The 17,282-nt window shown below is 42.0% G+C and overlaps 1 protein-coding gene across 2 annotated transcripts in view; it reads left to right on the plus strand.

The window, feature by feature from the left end:
- LOC137519138 (fibrocystin-L-like) overlaps window positions 1-17,282 on the plus strand; it is a 249,410-nt gene that overhangs the window by 117,917 nt on the left and 114,211 nt on the right. For both annotated transcript variants that reach the window (XM_068237922.1, XM_068237921.1), the window contains 7 exons: window positions 303-402; window positions 2,343-2,462; window positions 4,219-4,380; window positions 7,206-7,327; window positions 12,498-12,630; window positions 14,676-14,868; window positions 16,037-16,179. In XM_068237922.1, the coding sequence (XP_068094023.1) occupies window positions 303-402; window positions 2,343-2,462; window positions 4,219-4,380; window positions 7,206-7,327; window positions 12,498-12,630; window positions 14,676-14,868; window positions 16,037-16,179 (973 nt within the window). The remainder of the gene's footprint in view (window positions 1-302; window positions 403-2,342; window positions 2,463-4,218; window positions 4,381-7,205; window positions 7,328-12,497; window positions 12,631-14,675; window positions 14,869-16,036; window positions 16,180-17,282) is intronic.

A 17,282-nucleotide genomic window follows, 5' to 3' on the forward strand; every position in this document is an offset into this window, starting at 1 on the left:
GTGAATGGGGTTCAAATTTAGAAATGGGGGTGGAGCCACAAACAGCAAATCAGATTTGTTTCATTTCAATGCAAATTATTGATGCCAAAGACCGTAAAGCGCACAAACTTGGTCATTGAGTAATTGTGTGTTAGGGTTACAAAAAGTGGGCGCAGCCAAAATACCCGGGCAACGCTGGGCCATCAGCTAGTATAATATAAAAGCCAACTCTGTGATATGGCCAGATTAGAACTACTTCATTTATGGACCAGTTACGCACAATATTCTCTACTCACAACAGATCTTATGTGGTCATCCTACAGGTGGAAGTCTATATTAATGGGATCCCATCAAAGTGCTCCGGGGACTGTGGCTACTCCTGGGATGTGCATAAGACACCAGTGGTCAGTTCTCTCCATACAGGTAACGTGACCACTTTTATATCTCAAGTACCTTCTCCACCATCACAAGGAGCTCTTATAATACCATCAAGGAGTTCTCTTGCTTGATAACAAACCAACAGACATTGATTTTAGTAATACCTTTAATGACTAACTATACATGGTTTATTGCATACTTTGAAAATGTTAGGTTTCTTCTTTGTACATTATACAGAACTGGATCACAACAGTACATATGGTTGTGATCCAGTTTTCTATAATACCAGAAGAAGAAACATAACATTTTGAAAGCTTGCAATAAACCATGTACAGTTAGTCATTGAAGGTATTACTCAAATCAATGTCTGTTGGTTGGATTTCAGGATATCTGCACTCCTCGCAATTGTGAAAGTGCAAAACACGCTCACCTCACATGTAATGTATTTCAGTGGCAGTCTGATTGTCACTTTGCACTTTTTCTGACATTCAAATTTGAACGTCAGGTCTGTTTTTTTTTTTCATGTGAAAGGTGCAATTTTTATTTAAATGCAAATCAATAGGAATGCAGACAAATTGTGCGTTCATGAAAAATTTACATGTGGTTCAAAAGTTAATTTGATGTCTTCTTCATGTAAATTAACTGCATGGGTAGTCATGCAGAATTCACATCTTAAAAACGCAAATTTGCACCCAAAATTTGATTGAAAATGCGAAAACATACAATTTTTGTGTTTTCTGCAATGACAAGTATGAACCCGCCTCCACCCAGATTTTTTTTATCCTATAGAAACATGATATGCATGTGTATGTATCTTTCTATAAAAATGGTATCTGCATTTGCTTTTTCCCCACCAGAATGGGAAGAGTGCATTTATTAACCACTTTACCCCCGCGCGTACGTATTTCTCCGCCCCTTTTTCCATCCTTTAAAAACCAGGGACGGAGAAACACGTACTTTCCGCGTTCCCGACGCTGCCCGCGCTCCCGCTCGTAAACACGCCGCCCGCCGCTAGTAAAACCGCCGCCGCCCGCTCGCCCAGAGATCAATGAACGGGAAAATCCATTCCCGTTCGTTGATCTAAGCCCCGCAATGATCAGCTGCTCTCCTATGGGCAGCGCGATCATTGTGAGAAAAAACTCACGTGTCCAGCCTCCTTATTCTTCCTCCAAGCTTCCGGAAGGAAGCTTGGAGGTCGCATTAAAACAAAAAGTTACTGTGGCCATCTTGTGGCCAAATAGTAAACTACACCCTACACATTTTTCACATACAAATAAATGACTTTTACACATAAAATTAACTCATTACCTCCCACACTCCCCATTTTTTTTTTTTGTAATTAAAAAAAAATTAAAAAATTTACAATTAAAAAAAATACATAAATAGTTACCTTAGGGACTGAACTTTTTAAATATTTATGTCAAGAGGGTATAACACTGTTACTTTATAAACTATGGGCTTGTAATTAGGGATGGACGCAAAACTGAAAAAAATGCACCTTTATTTCCAAATAAAATATTGGCGCCAAACATTGTGATAGGGACATAATTTAAATGGTTTTATAACCGGGACAAAAGGGCAAATACGTTTCATGGGTTTTAATTACAGTAGCATGCATTATTTAAAAACTATAATGGCCGAAAACTGAAAAATAATTATTTTTTTCCCCACATTTTTCCTATTTTCCCATTAAAACACATTTAGAAAAAAATAATTCTTGGCATAATGTCCCACCTAAAGAAAGCCTAATTGGTGGCGAAAAAAACAAGATATAGTTCATTTCATTGCGATAAGTAATAATAAAGTTATAGACGAATGAATGGAAGGAGCGCTGAAAGGTGAAAATTGCTCTGGTGGTCAGGGGGTAAAACCCCTCAGTGGCGAAGTGGTTAATGTCCGTTCATGTTATGGGGGCGTCTGTATGTTATATTATTAAAGTGTTTAGCCAGATTGGCAAAAAAAAAAAATGTAATTTGTTATTCTAGAGTTGAGTGGAAGTGGCCAGGTGCTGGTAATAACTGGAACTGGATTCTCGGACAGCGTGAATAACGACACCACCTACGTCTCTATCGGCAACACCCGCTGCGCCATTCTGAATGTCACTGGTACGTCCCTCAACAATTTGTACTGTTAAAAAGGAATATGCATGTCGCAGTCGGCAAGGGCCGCAGTTGATTGGAGCTGCCGACTTTGGGGAAAAGTTGTCCTGTGTAATACAAGCAACTATGGAAAGATGCATACCATTTTGAAGCTCTCTTTCTCCTTTTTCCAATGACACATAAACCGCCACCCTACGCCTTTTAGTTTTCACTATTTTTGCAATCGAAATCGCAGCAGCTGCAAATTCGATCGCAAAAATAGCGAAAACTAAAAGGCGTAGGGCGGCGGTTTACATATAGTTGGAAAGAGGAGAAAGAGAGCTTCAAAATGGTATGCATCTTTCCATAGTTTCTGCACTGTTTGGAGTCCCTTTAACATCTTGAGGACTGCAGTGCTAAACCCCCCTAGTGACCAGGCCATTTTTATTAAAATAGACCACTGCAGCTTTAAGGCTAAGCTGCTGGGCCGCACAACACAGCACACAAGTGATTCCCCCCCCCCCCCTTTTCTCCCCACCAACAGAGCTCTCTGTTACAAATTTTTTTGTTACTGTTTTTTGTTTACTTTTTTTTCTTTAAGACTATTCCCTCCCTCCCTCCGGACAGCCAGCCAATTATTGCGATCGGCTGTCATAGGCTTCTGCCTATGAGAGCCGATCGCTCTCCAGTGTCACACGGCTGTCCCCAGTACATCACTGCTGCCGATCGCAGCGCTGTACATGCAAATAGACGGCGATCACGCCGTCTAACCGTCTCCCGAGCCTGAAGGCAGGGCGGAGCTCTGCCCTCTAAGCAGGAGATGCGCGCGCAGCCTGCATGCGATCTCCTGCATTAGCTGGCCCCAGGACTTTACGCCAATCGTCATTAGGCGGTCCTGGGGCTGCTGCCGCGGCCACGCCCATCGGCGTGACGTGGTCGGCAAGAGGTTAAGCCTCATCTACACGGTACAATTTTCCATCAGATAGAGGAATCTATTAGATAGATCTAATAATAAATTGCATTGTGTGTAGACGTCCAAATAGTTTTAGATCAATTTTGTGGTCGATTTTGCTTTGATAAGTACCCAAAATCGATTGCAAAATCTAATTCAATCTGATTGGACCGGTTGGAAATGATCTAATAGATCTGTCTAAATCCTCATCTACACGGTACAATTTTCCATCAGATAGATGGATCTATTAGATAGATCAAATAAGAAATTGCACCGTGTATAGACATCAAAATTGTTTCAGATCAATTTTGCAATAGATTTTGCTTTGCTAAGTACCCAAAATCTATTGCAAAATCTAATGCAATCCAATTAGACCGGTTGGAAATGATCTAATAGATCCGTCTAATAGATTTGATCTGACGGAAAATTCTACCGTACAGATGAGGCGTAATAGCTTGAATTTCATTTCTTTGCTCTGTACACGATTATACAGAGAAAATCAATCTGAATATTTTAGAATGTATATGGGACACATAAAGTGATCATAAAAACATTATTCTCGTATTACTGATATTTTAATGGAAAACAACCTCTACTGAAACAAAGGGGAAACAACCCTCCAAAATAATAATATTATAAATACTTTCAAGTTGGTTTTCCTCTCAAGACATCATTCATCTCAAAGTTTAAAAGTATTTGGCTGAGTTTCTTTGGTAATTTTTAAATGTCATTCTATTTCCTTTAGTGAATATGTCTGATTGTAGTGTAGCATCTTTCCAATTATATCTGGAAATCAATTTGCAGTTTCATATATGTTATTTTTTCCACCAGCCAATGAGATCAGATGTTTGGTGCAGGAGGCCAGCGCTGGGGTCTTCCCCGTCACGGTCTATATTGCCGATGCCGGGTTTGCTGTGTCTTCTGGGGCAAACCTGACCTTCACCTACGGGATCAGCGTGTACTCCATCACACCAACACAAGGAACAGTCTCAGGTAGGCACCCAGAAAAAAATCTGATTAGATAATTTAAGCCTTGTATACACGCTGGACTTAAAGAGACACTGAAGCGAAAAAAAATTATGATATAATGATTTGTATGTGCAGTACAGCTAAGAAATAAAACATTTGGAGCAGAGGCATAAGTCTAATAATGTTTCCAGTACAGGAAGAGTTAAAGAGAAACCGTGACCAAGAATTGACCTTCATCCCAATCAGTAGCTGATACCCCCTTCTACATGAGAAATCTATTCCTTTTCACAAACGGATCATCAGGGGGCTCTGCATGGCTGATATTGTGGTGAAATCCCTCCCACAGGAAACTGTGAGGGCCATGGTCCTGGCAGTTTCCTGTCTGTGAAACTCGTTGCATTGTGGGAAATAGCTGTTTACAGCTGTTTTCAATCGCCATAAAAAGCAAGCAATAGCTACTTCCAGTGACAACACCTGCCAGAAGTAAGAATTTCACCATGTGATAAAAGTCAGAATGTACATCAGGGAGAGGAAAGCTTTTACAATGGGCAAACACTGACTAAATCATTTATACATAATTACTATAAAAATGAAGCACTTTTTTTTATTACATTATTTTCACTGGCGTTCCTCTTTAAGGAACTCCAGTTGTTATCTATGCAAAAGAGCCATTGAGCTCCACGACTTTGAAAGTCGCAGAGAGCTATGTTTCCTGAAACTTGCTATCTCAATTGTCAGTTGTATTTTATTTTTTTCTGCAGAGGACAGTTCAAAAGTTCATTAGCCTGCTCTGTAAAATCATTTAGAATGCTGAGTAGTGTGCAAATTGCAAATATTAGAGAATGATGCAATGTTATTAAAAAAACACTATATACCTGAAAATAAAAATATGAGACTATTGGCTTTGCTACTAATGTTCTAGTAATTTTCCGCACTACACAACCAACTCATTATATCATAATTTTTTTTCCGCTTCAGCGTCTCTTTAAGTTGGCTGAGGCGGCCGATAACAACTGCCTCAGCTGACAATCAGGTGTAGGGCACCCCGACAAACCCCAATGCTCAACCCACAAGCGATCCACTGGGCGTATCTACTCAACCCCAGTGACGCTGATCCACCCGCACCCCCCCAACCCTCCGCCAATCCCATTGTTTGAGCCGCTCCCCCATTCACCGTGTGATGTCAACGCTCGTCATCCCTCCTCCCACATAGCAACACAGCGTGTCGTTAACTACAGAACTGACACACGTATGTGCAGCCCGGCCCAGGGATGTTTCCCAAGGGGATCAACTCCTGATTCCCCCAACGGGTGACATCAGTTGGGCATGTCTATGCACCCTAAAGTCAAGGCTTCAAGGTGTCCAAAAACAGTGCAATTGATCATTCAGATCAAAAGAAAAGATTGTATTTTATTGATCCACAGCATAAACAACTTGTGATCCTAAACCAATTACGATAGTATTCATGAAAAAATGCTGCCCCACCGATCAACCATTTCTGAAATGAAACGATCAATAATGTGATCATTCAGGATTGATTGGGTCCAGCAGCTTCTCTGTATTCATACAAAAGGTCTGAATAATCTGATAGAAAATACAATCATCTACTAAAAATTGTATCGTTAATGGACATTTTTTCTTTGGGACAATCTGCTGATCAGATCAAGAAGAATATCTAAGGGAGGTAAGTATTACTATTAATATTTAAAGGAAACGTTGCTCCCCCTCCAGTATCAGTAGCCAATTGAAGGGTTAAACTTCCAAACAAACTTATTTTTAATTAGAGAGAGACAGCTTATTTTCAGTGTGTTTTTGCCTTTGGTTAAACATTTTCATGCCTTTGTTTTTGTGAGGTTGAGATGAGGTTTAAGCTACACACACACAACAGATTAAACTTGGTGGCCGATAGATAGTCAGCAAGTAAAAATCTAGCGATTCCCGTTCCCTGCTGGGAAACAGTTAACATATATATGTACGAGGCTTAAAGTGAACCTCCAGACTAAAAATCTACTCAGCAGCACTGAAAAGACTTGGTGTCTCTCTAACAGTTTCACAGTTTCAGAACTTTACTTTTCTTACCCAAGCCTCATTTTTAGCTGCACAGAAGAAAACTGCCCAGGCATTTTTTTCCCCTGATGCTGTGCAAAGCATGATGGAATTTCTGATGTTGTTGTTCTCGTTTTGCGGTTTTGGTGCAATTTTTTTTTTATTTGAGATTTGAAGCCTAGCGGCGCAGCTGGGAGGGGTGATCAGGACACAGGACAGTTGGAACTGTGTCTCATGCTCCCTGTCACCTCCTTTCAACCAAAAAGATGGCTGCCCCCATGACAAAGATGGCAGCCCCCATGAATCACAAACATTTGCCTGTTCTTTTAAAACAGGGTGGGTAAGAGATTATATTACCTATCTATTCTAATTAACATAACTAATGTAACATAATGACAGTATGTTTGTTTAGGCTGAAGTTCCCCTTTAATGCTGGGAATACACAAGGAGTTTTTACTGGTTGGTCGATTTTCAAATCAATTTTCCGATCAATTTCCATTCACTTCTGTGAGAAAATTGATAAAAAAAAAAACGATCAAAATCAGATCGGACCTGTTGAAAATGATCTATTGAGCCATCTATCTGCTAAAAAAAACTCATGGTGTATTTCCAGCATTGGACTTGTTTAGATGCGTTAGGATGTCATAAACTAGTAATAGGGTAGTAGATATGTGCCTATGATATTGCACTGCTAAAATCTACCCATCATCACGTGAACCCTGAAATTACAAACCTATTATAACAGAGAGCTGCTTCCCCATATTGGCATTCAGTGTCATATTTTCCTTGTCTTATTTCTACAGGGGGAACACTGGTAACAATTCTCGGCAACAGATTCGGTAGTGATTCGGTCGTAAATGTTGGTGCCGGAAGCTGCGCTGTCGTCTTCACCAACTTAACCATGATTCAGTGCCGCACTCCATCAGTGAGTAGAGGAGCCGCAACATTCTATATCCTGCTAAACAAGAGACGCTCACGCAATACATGTTATGCTGTATTTTTGTGTGCACTTCAACTTACTAAAAAATAAAATGTACACTGAACATTTTTACTAGAAGAATAATCCATTGAAATTCGTTCAATACAATAGTTTACAACAGTAAATCTGGCTCCGTCCACACTGGCACGAATGGAAAACTGATCTGTGGAATGGGAATCAGTTTTCCATCTCTGACGCATTCGTCAATACGAAAAAATTACTGCAAATCCAAAGTTGCAGTCCGTCCAGCAGACCAATGTGAACGAATCCATAGGTTAACATTGGATCCTTTAGGATCCGTTTCGTTTCGATCCGCTAACGGACTGTTTTTTAGTGCCCGTGTGAACCAGGCCTCAGCAGGGCCAGATTTACCATAAGGCACTGTAGGCATGAGTCTATAGGCGCCTGATGATGGGAAGGAAGCTCACTCCCCTCCCTGAGCGCTTCCTTCCCTCCTTTCCTATGCAGAGACCTAAATGGAGTGTAAATGAGAGGTTACTCACCCAGCTCTCTGCATTCCACTGACAGATCTCCCTTCAGTCAGGTGCACCTCTAGCTACTTAAAGCAGACCCAAACCAAACATTTTTTTAATTCAATATATTTAGTTGCACCACTCTGACACATACAAAGATAAATAAACACTCCTTCAGGCCTATGAGCATTTCAGTGCATGCTTTTCACCCTTCTCTTTTCATAACTAGGGTTATACAGGTGGCAGCCATTACTTCTGAGCTTAGTAGGAGGTTTTAGATCATGGGTGTGTTTGTCATCAGCTACCCTCCCTCACAGGGGCGTCGTCTATGTGAAATCTCACACAAGCTGAGATCACCTCCCCTGTGACCTCATCAGTAGCAGCCTGTGTTTTGTTTTTTATCTCCTCCACCAGTCTGCCGGATTCTGACCCGGCAATATGAAAGGAAGGGAGGGGTTCCTCCAATAAATGTAAAATATTTTATATTTGTCATCATGCAGCTGAAAAAAGGCTGCTATTTATTATTATAATTTAGAAAATAGATTTTATTTCTGAAATCTTATATTTTTAATTTAGGTCCACTTTAATACTGAGCGTATCTCTGGCTACCTAGTGCTACAGGACTCTTGTAGGTACCTATGACAGGCAAGGGAAGTAAGGGAGAAGTGACAGCTCGGCTAGCATGCTCCTGTGATGTAAATCCGGGTCTGGGCCTCAGTGTCTTACCCATTGTCCTGAATGGCAATGCACTCTGAAGCACATTTTCAACAAACCTGTTACCTCTATCCCCTTAGGCTTGGTTCACATGGTGACTGCTGGCGTTCGGGGAAGTTGATTACAGCTGGGATCAACTGACGCCTGCATTAAAATAATTGGGAGTGTTCATCTCAATGTGTTTACCGTCATTTGTCGGAAATTACGCTAATGTCACAATCTATTTCAACTTCCTGCAATGGTTGAATTTGGCACATCCGTGCCCCCATAAGGCTAAAAACGCAATTGGATTACGGAACAACATGAACTGATGCAAAAACACATTTCTGCTTGATTGTAGAAAAGCGTTTAGGATCAGCTAAACATGCTGCCCGCAGAAGCCCCTGTGAACCAGCACTTTGTTTTTATTTGTTTCTTGAGTTTAAATCAGCATTGAAGCGGACCTGAACTCAGAACTTCCTCTCTGCTCTTAAAGATAAGCAACAGCATAATAGCCTTTAAAGAAAAGCATTTCTTTGTTACAGCTGATACAAATTATGCAATAAATCTGCAGTGTGTCTACTTCCTGCTTTAATTGAAGCAGACATAGGGTTAATATCCTGTGTTTACAAATTAACTGCTCTGCTGAGGCAGCCAGCTGCCACAGCTGAGAGATCAAATTACATCTTGTGCTTAGTCACAGATGAGAGGAAATTAGACAGACTTAACTCTCTAAATACATACAGAGTGCAATTCTTTCTGTTTTCCTTCTGTCCTGTGCAAGAGTTCAGGTCCACTTTAACTCTTCCACTTTTGTGTTGGTCCCTGGTCTTGTAATTTCTTGTACATGTATATCTCTGTCCAGCTGCATAGTTAAGGAGCTAAGGGTCTTAGTGCAAGTTTTACATTGGGGCCCCCAAGCACTCTTTTGATATGGAGCCCCACTTCAGCCTTCAGTGTAGTTTCACCTTATGCATCCGAGCAACTTTCACCTCCCATTCATTCGCCAATAACTTTACCACTACTTATCACAATGAATTCATCTATAGCTTCTTTTTTCTGCCACCAATTAGGCTTTTTTTAGGTGGTACATTTTGCTAAGAATAATTTTTTTCTAATTGCATTTTTAATGGGAATAGTAAGAAAAAATGGAAAAAAATCATTATTTCTCAGTTTTCAGCCATTATAGCTTTAAAATAATACAATTAAAACCCACGTATTTTATTTGCCCATTTGTCCCGCTCATTACACCATTTAAATGATGTCCCTATAACAATGTATGGCGTCAATATTTTATTTGGAAATAAAGGTGCATATTTTAAATTTTCGTCCATCACTATTTACAACTTTATAATTTAAAGTATTATAGTAATATACTCTCTTTACATGCATATTAAAGTTCAGACCCTTAGGTAACTATTTATGTTTTTGTTTTTTTGTTTTTGAATTGTAATTTTTATTTATTTATTTTTTTTATAAAAAAAATTATTTGGTGTTTTTGGAATGGGGAGGTAAACAGATCATTTTAAATGTAATTAATTGTGTATATTTAAAAAAAAATGTATGTAGATGTAGTTTTACTATTTGGCCACAAGATGGCGACAGTCAAACTGAAGGGAAAAATCGCGGCTTTTCAGAGAAGTCGTTGGTTTTTCATACGGAGACATAGATCAATGAATAGGAACTGTGTTCCCATTCATTGATTTCCGGGCTAATGGAAAGCAGTGGGAGTGCACGCAATCACGCGCTTGGCTCAGCTGTAGCAGGGCAGGCTATCTGGATGGATATATCCGTCCAGATAGACCTAAGTGGTTAATGTAAAGTGTGTGTTCAGAGTCTGTTTAATTTAATACGAACTATACCAAAATAACATGATTAACCTTTTGGGGACCGCCGTAGGTTGAATCAACGTCCAGCAGGTGGTGGTACAGTTCTGACCGGACGTTGAATCAACGTCCATGCTAAAGAACCGTCCCAACGCAATCGTGTGCACCGGAGAGGGGAGATTAAGCTGTCATATGACAGCTGGCATCTCCCCTCAGTGATCAGCAGCCATCGCGTATGGCTGCTGATCACGTGATCACTACGATCGCCGTAGTGATCACTTTGACAGCTCCGGCGGTAGGGGGGAAAAGAAGAAAATCAACTCACCTCCCTGCTGTTCCAGCGACGATCGGCGCCCCCCTCTGCTCTGGCCGGCATCTCTGCTCCGTCTGACGTCAGCGCCGGGTCCCGGCTTGATGATGTCATCAAGCCACTACCCGACCTGATCGTCATTTGGAGCGGAGATACCGGCTGGAGAAGAAGGGGGCTACTGCGGCTCATCGCTGGAGCCTGGAAGGTGAGTGATGGCTGCTGGCGTAAGGGGGGACACTTGCCACCATGGGGGGAACACTACCCAGCCAGCCACAGACGGGATCCTGCCGCCTGACCCCCCCAAACGCGCGCACCCCCCTCCACCGCAAAATGCCCTGGTCCTTAAGGGGGGTTAGGCGGCCGGTCCCGAAGTGGTTAAAGGAATTCTATCAAACTTTCACTATTTATGTAAGCATTATAAATCATTTTGCCAACAACAGTAAGAATGATCAAAGCATATATTTTTGCTGTGCAGCTTCTTCTGTCTTTATTTAACTTACTGTCTGTGTCCCCTGAGAAAACTGACGGCGACGGGGAATTGGGGCAGTTCATTATTCAAGAGGGGGATCCTCTTGCTGCATACAGCCATGCTTTATTCTATTGTGATGCTCCTCACACAGCAGAGCGACTTATGCAGCACACGATCGGCTCATAAAGTTACTGATGAGCCCTCTCTCGCTGCTAGTCTGAAGTAGACTTCCCTGTTCTGAGCTGCGTAATTAGTTGTATCTACACAAAGGTAAACACATGAGCTGGAGGAAGGCGCGTCATTGCTCTGAAGAGGAGGCGTAGAGGAAGATTTATTATGATAATAAATCTTTCTCTACGCCTCCTCTTCAGAGCAATGACGCGCCTTCCTCCAGCTCATGTGTTTACCTTTGTGTAGATACAACTAATTACGCAGCTCAGAACAGGGAAGTCTACTTCAGTCTAGCAGCGAGAGAGGGCTCCTCAGTAACTTTATGAGCCGATCGTGTGCTGCATAAGTCGCTCTGCTGTGTGAGGAGCATCACAATAGAATAAAGCATGGCTGTATGCAGCAAGAGGATCCCCCTCTTGAATAATGAACTGCCCCAATTCCCCGTCGCCGTCAGTTTTCTCAGGGGACACAGACAGTAAGTTAAATAAAGACAGAAGAAGCTGCACAGCAAAAATATATGCTTTGATCATTCTTACTGTTGTTGGCAAAATGATTTATAATGCTTACAGAAATAGTGCAAGTTTGATAGAATTCCTTTAATAAAATTGCTTTAATTTTTATCACAATAATACTGTATACATTTTTAATCAGTGTTTAGCCATTGTAAAATCTTTCCTCACTCCTAATTACATTCTGAAACTTATCTCAGGGGGTAACATCTTCAGTCCTGTCAGATGCAGCTCTGAGGAATGTTTATTTACTGAGAGTTCCGAAGGCAGTACAAAATATACCATGCTCTGTGAGGAGAATTCTGCATAGCTAAACAGCCCATGCTGTGATATCACTTTGAGGGCGGAGCTATATACCAATATACAGCAATATAAAGATACAGGAAGGTCCTTCTGATACTAAAACCAGGAAAATTACTGTAAGTGGGTATCCTGTATAATTGACTACATTCTACTACGTATAACATTCTACTATATGTCACTACATATACCAACATAGCCCCAGTGAAAAGATAATACGATAGATGAGGAAAAGCCCCTAGTGGGCTTGGCTCTAGTACGGTCACAACCTCTGCATCTCCTACTACTGGGCCTCTGTCTCCTATCTGCCTCATAGATAATGCTGATAGATGTGCAACAAACGTAAATTATTATTTAATTTCTAGGGCCTCACTGGTCTGGCTGATGTCATTGTTTTCTCCAATCAACTTAATGGAACCTTGTCAAATGGATTCACCTTCACTACAGACTTTGCTTCAAGCATTGTGCAGATCAGCCCACACATCAGCAGTGTTCTGGGTGAGAATATCAATTTATTCCTCTATGACCAGGGTGGCATTAGTCTGTGGGCCAGATTTATCAAAGCATTACCGATAATTTTTTTCTTCTTAAACAGTTCTAACCAGCAGGGGGACTGTTCTGCATGATAATAAGACTTCTTAAATCCTACGTAATCCTACATGAATTTCTAGAACTGCACTACAGTTAAGAAAAGTGCAAATCCATTCCTAAACTGCTGCAGATTAAGAAGTGCTTAATAGCAGTTCTACAGATAGTGCAGCAGTGCAGGCTAGACATGATTTGTTAAGTGCGCCTCCTCCCTACTGAATTCCTCAGTCAGAGCCTGCTGCTATTAATACGGCAAGATATAATGGTTACCTCAGCAACAGCAATCCCCCTCACACACTGCTCTGTCTGAGAAACTCTTACTATTTTACAATAGTTTTTAGGGCTTGATTCACAAAGCGGTGCTAACTGTTAGCACGCCTGTGAAAACCCCCTTAGCTAATTTGCACGCAAACCACATGGCGCGCAAAGTTATGCGCGCAAAACTTTATGCGCGCACTGCACAGAGCGAAGTGCCCATTAAAGCCTATGGGACTTAGCGCGCGCATAGGACTTTGCGCGCGGTACTTAGCGCGCGATCTGATTGAGAAAACTGGTGTTAACCTACTTAGCACCCTGGTTAGCGCGCCTAAAGACTTTAGACGTGCTAAGTAGGTTAGCACCGCATACTGAATCAAGCCCTTAGTAGGAATCTGCATCTAGTGACTTCTTTAGATGTCTGAGACAGTTCTGCATGGATTTCAAAAAAGCCTACCCATATTTTGTCCCAGACACTCTTGATAAATATCCCCCTCTATTCTGTATTCACCACCCAGGGTTCAAACAGGAATGGGGCTACCAGAGATCTTCCTTAAACCAGGCTTTAATTACCCAACAGGGGCATGCATGTTGGAAGCTGAATGAACTAGGCTTTACGTCACACTGATATGGCTGCTGTGCACAGTTAAAATGTAATCACTCACAATGAAAATAAGAATATGAGACACCAGGAAACGTCTGTATATCATTGCTACTGCACATACAATTAATTATCTCAAATGTATCTTCATTTCAGATCGCTCGAGGCCCCTTTCACACTGGGCCATTTTTATTGTGTTGAGTTAGGGCCTGTACACACTGCTGCGCTTGCGTTGCGTTTTTAAAAACGCATGCGTTTTTAAAAACGCAAGGTCTTTTGAAAAAGAATGAAAATCGTGATGACTTGTACACACTGGTGCGATGCGTTTTTAAAAAAACGCAAACGCAGTGCCTGCTGCGCTTTTTTAAGCGCAGCGCATGAAAAACGCATTAAAAACGCATGTGCTTGCGTTTTTGCCTGCGTTTTTCAGAAGTCAGTATCCCAGAAGACTCTACAATCTCCTGATTCCTGTTGAAATGTAAACTAGAAAAAAAACAAAGGATTCTTTAGCCAATCAGCAATTACAAGAAAAACGCAAACGCACAAAAAACGCAGGCAAAAGCGCATGCGTTTTTAAAACTACAGGCACTTTAAAAACGCATGCGCTTGCGTTTTTGCCTGCGTTTTTCAGTGTGTACAGGCCCTTACCCTTTTTTAACGCAGGGTAACGCTAAAGCAATTAAAACCTATGGGGCATTTAATACTTACCACGGTGCGATGCGGCGGAATTATCCATTTTGACGCAACGACAACAGCGCGTTATTGGCGAACACCAGTGGCAATGTGCAGCATTCAGAAGTCATGTTTTGCGCTTGCGTCGAGCATGCATGGTAGAGTATTATGTCAATACACTTCTGTGCAATTCATTTTTTGGTCACAGGAAGTGAGAGTTAGAGAGCCTCACCGCGCAATGCCGTGGTAATCTCCAAAGCCTGTTTTTAACGTTACAGTGCCATGAGATAGAACTGCAACCAAAATGCTGGTTTCTGATGTGAAATCGGCCTACATGGCTCAATTCTGAAGTGATTAAAAAGAGATGTTCTCAATACAGTATACTCAGAATCTCTGATAATCAAATTTCAATTTTTTTACTTTACAGGTAACTCAACCTTGACTATTTGGGGCTCGAACTTCGGCAGCCCATCTGTGGGTAACGCAGTCTTTATTGGAAATGCGCCATGTGAGCTGTTAGACTGGACCCCAACAAATATTACCTGTATCCTCCCTGCACTCTCTCCCGGACTTTATCCTGTGCTGGTGCAGGTTGGAAACTTGGGATTTGCAGTTCCTAGGTACAAATTTAATTTGTCATTATTATGATGTCAGTTATCTGTGACCAAAGTAATGCTAATGGGAAGCATTGAAAAATTAAAATAAAATAAATCAGATACTTACCTAAGGAGAGGAAAGGCTCTGGATCCTATAGAGCCTTCCGGCTCCTCTACCGGTCCCCTCCGTTAAGTGCTGGCTCCCTCCTGAGGGATGCTTCAGAAGTCTTCGGGAGCCAAGTTCTCCCGAAGATGGGCGGCTCTGTACTGCACATGCGTGAGAGCATGTGAGAGTGCAAGAGAGCATGCTCGCGCAGGCACAGTACGGAACCGCCTGTCTTTGGGAGCAATTGGGCTCCAGAAGACTTCGGAATGGGGGAGCCAGCACTGGAAAGAGAGATCCGGGAGAGGAGCGGGAAGGCTCTATAGCAACCAGAGCCTTCTCTCTCCTTAGATGAGTATCTGGTTTATTTTTTCTAATCCCGGTTCCCATTCACTTTAAGAGTAACTTTACCGAAATATAGTAGAGCGGGGGAAAAATCGATACATTGCAAATTGAGAACAAATAAAAGAGAAATCAAGAAACGATTGAAATTCACCATGTAATTCACTCATTATCATTGCCATTATCTAGATTGGCAGCGGGAGGGGGGGAGTAGTTTGTGTGCGGGGGAGGGGGGGTTAGAGTTAGGCGTCAGGTAGGTAGTTTGTGCATGGGGGGGCTGTTAGGTTTAGGCATCAGACAGGTAGTTTGTCTGGGGGGGGGGGGGGCGGGGTAGGGTTAGGCATTAATTATAGTGTTTGTGTGGGAGGTCAGGGGGTCATAGTAAAATACTGCTAAAATATTGGTATTTAATACTGATTTTTTTTACACTTACACACTAATAAAATATCAGTGTTAAATACCCATATTTTACTATTGGGACTACTGGGTGCCCAAACTTCCATATGCCTTTTTTTTCAGTATATGCATGTATGACTGCTTGGATATAGGTAACCTGGATCTGAGGCAGGGCATGGCTGTCTGTACTTGTGTATATATGATGTATGGGTGGAAGGTAATAGAGAATGGTTTTATTCACTTAATAATGGGTGGATAGTGACATAACCGTGTTTGAACGATTGCTTCACTGAAAAGTGGAATTATAATGCATTTTATAAGAGGTCTTACTGGCTGCTGGTTGTGTTTCAGCAATGGCAATGAAACAACAATCGAGTACATTCTCAAGGTGACCAGCGTCTCCCCGCAGTATGGATCCCTGTACGGAGGAACCCAAGTCACACTGGCTGGATCCGGATTTAGCTCTAATCCACAAGACAACCAAGTCCAGATAGGTAGGTTATCACAGTGCACCAGAGATGGATTAAGATAAGATAGGGCCCTAGGCAAAGCAGAACCTTTATTCCCCCCTTACGGTCCTTTTGGTAATTGAGACAAGAGGGGTCCCAAAAAGTGATAGTTGAGCCCCCTGGCAGCCAATAGACCCCAGGCAACTGCCTAGGTTGCCTTGTGGATGAGCCTGCTCTGCAGTGCAACCCGCTCTGCAGTGCATCCCCAAAACCATGTAGTAGCAACTACAGTGGTAACCCATGTTCCATCTCAGTCATGGCCGCTTTGTAGTCAGTGGACTTCATTTGCTATCGCTGACAGCTCTGTTGAGATAATGGCGGAGACATCAACAGCTGAGACTGGACAGTACTAAAGAAATGATCCAGCAAACTTAGAGTGCATTAAAATAATGTCTAGTGGTGGAAAAAACTGAAACATTCCCTTTAATAAGATCAGAATATAGGATTGCTGAAATTACACTTTGTCTTATTCCAGTCCTATGCATAACGCCCAGGGCTGGGCCAAGGCTGGATAGGCTCCAGCCTCTAAGCGCAGGGCTGTGAGGGTGCAGGAAGTGGGGTCTGGCTTGTATCCTCCCTTTCCCTATTCCCCCCACCATAACTGTGCTCCTCCCTTCTCCATCTGCAGAGTGGTGTAGCGGGTGGGTATAGACTGAAAGGGATTACAGCTCACCTAGTCCAGGCTCCAGGCGCTAGAGGTACCTTCTATCTCCTCTGTAGTCACACTCATTAAACTTTCTTATTCTTAAACTGGGAACTTTTAGCCATAGGCCCTGAACAAGCAATGCAGCAGATCAGGTGTTTCTGTCATTTTTGTCCGATCTGACAAGATTAGCTGCATGCTTGTTTCTGGTGTGATTCACACTACTGCAGGCAGATAGCTTAGCAGGACTGCCAGGCAACTAGTATTGCTTAAAAGGAAATCAATATGGCAGCCTCCAAATACCTCTCACTACAGTTCTCCTTTAAAGAAAAACAGAAGCGAGATACATGGAAGCTGCCATATTTATTTCATTTTTTAAACAATACCAGTTGCCTGGCTGTCTTGATGAGTATTCCTGCATCAGAATCGCCCACCTGAAACCAGC

This window comes from Hyperolius riggenbachi, chromosome 5, assembly GCF_040937935.1.
Source record: "Hyperolius riggenbachi isolate aHypRig1 chromosome 5, aHypRig1.pri, whole genome shotgun sequence".
Lineage (NCBI taxonomy): Eukaryota > Metazoa > Chordata > Amphibia > Anura > Hyperoliidae > Hyperolius > Hyperolius riggenbachi.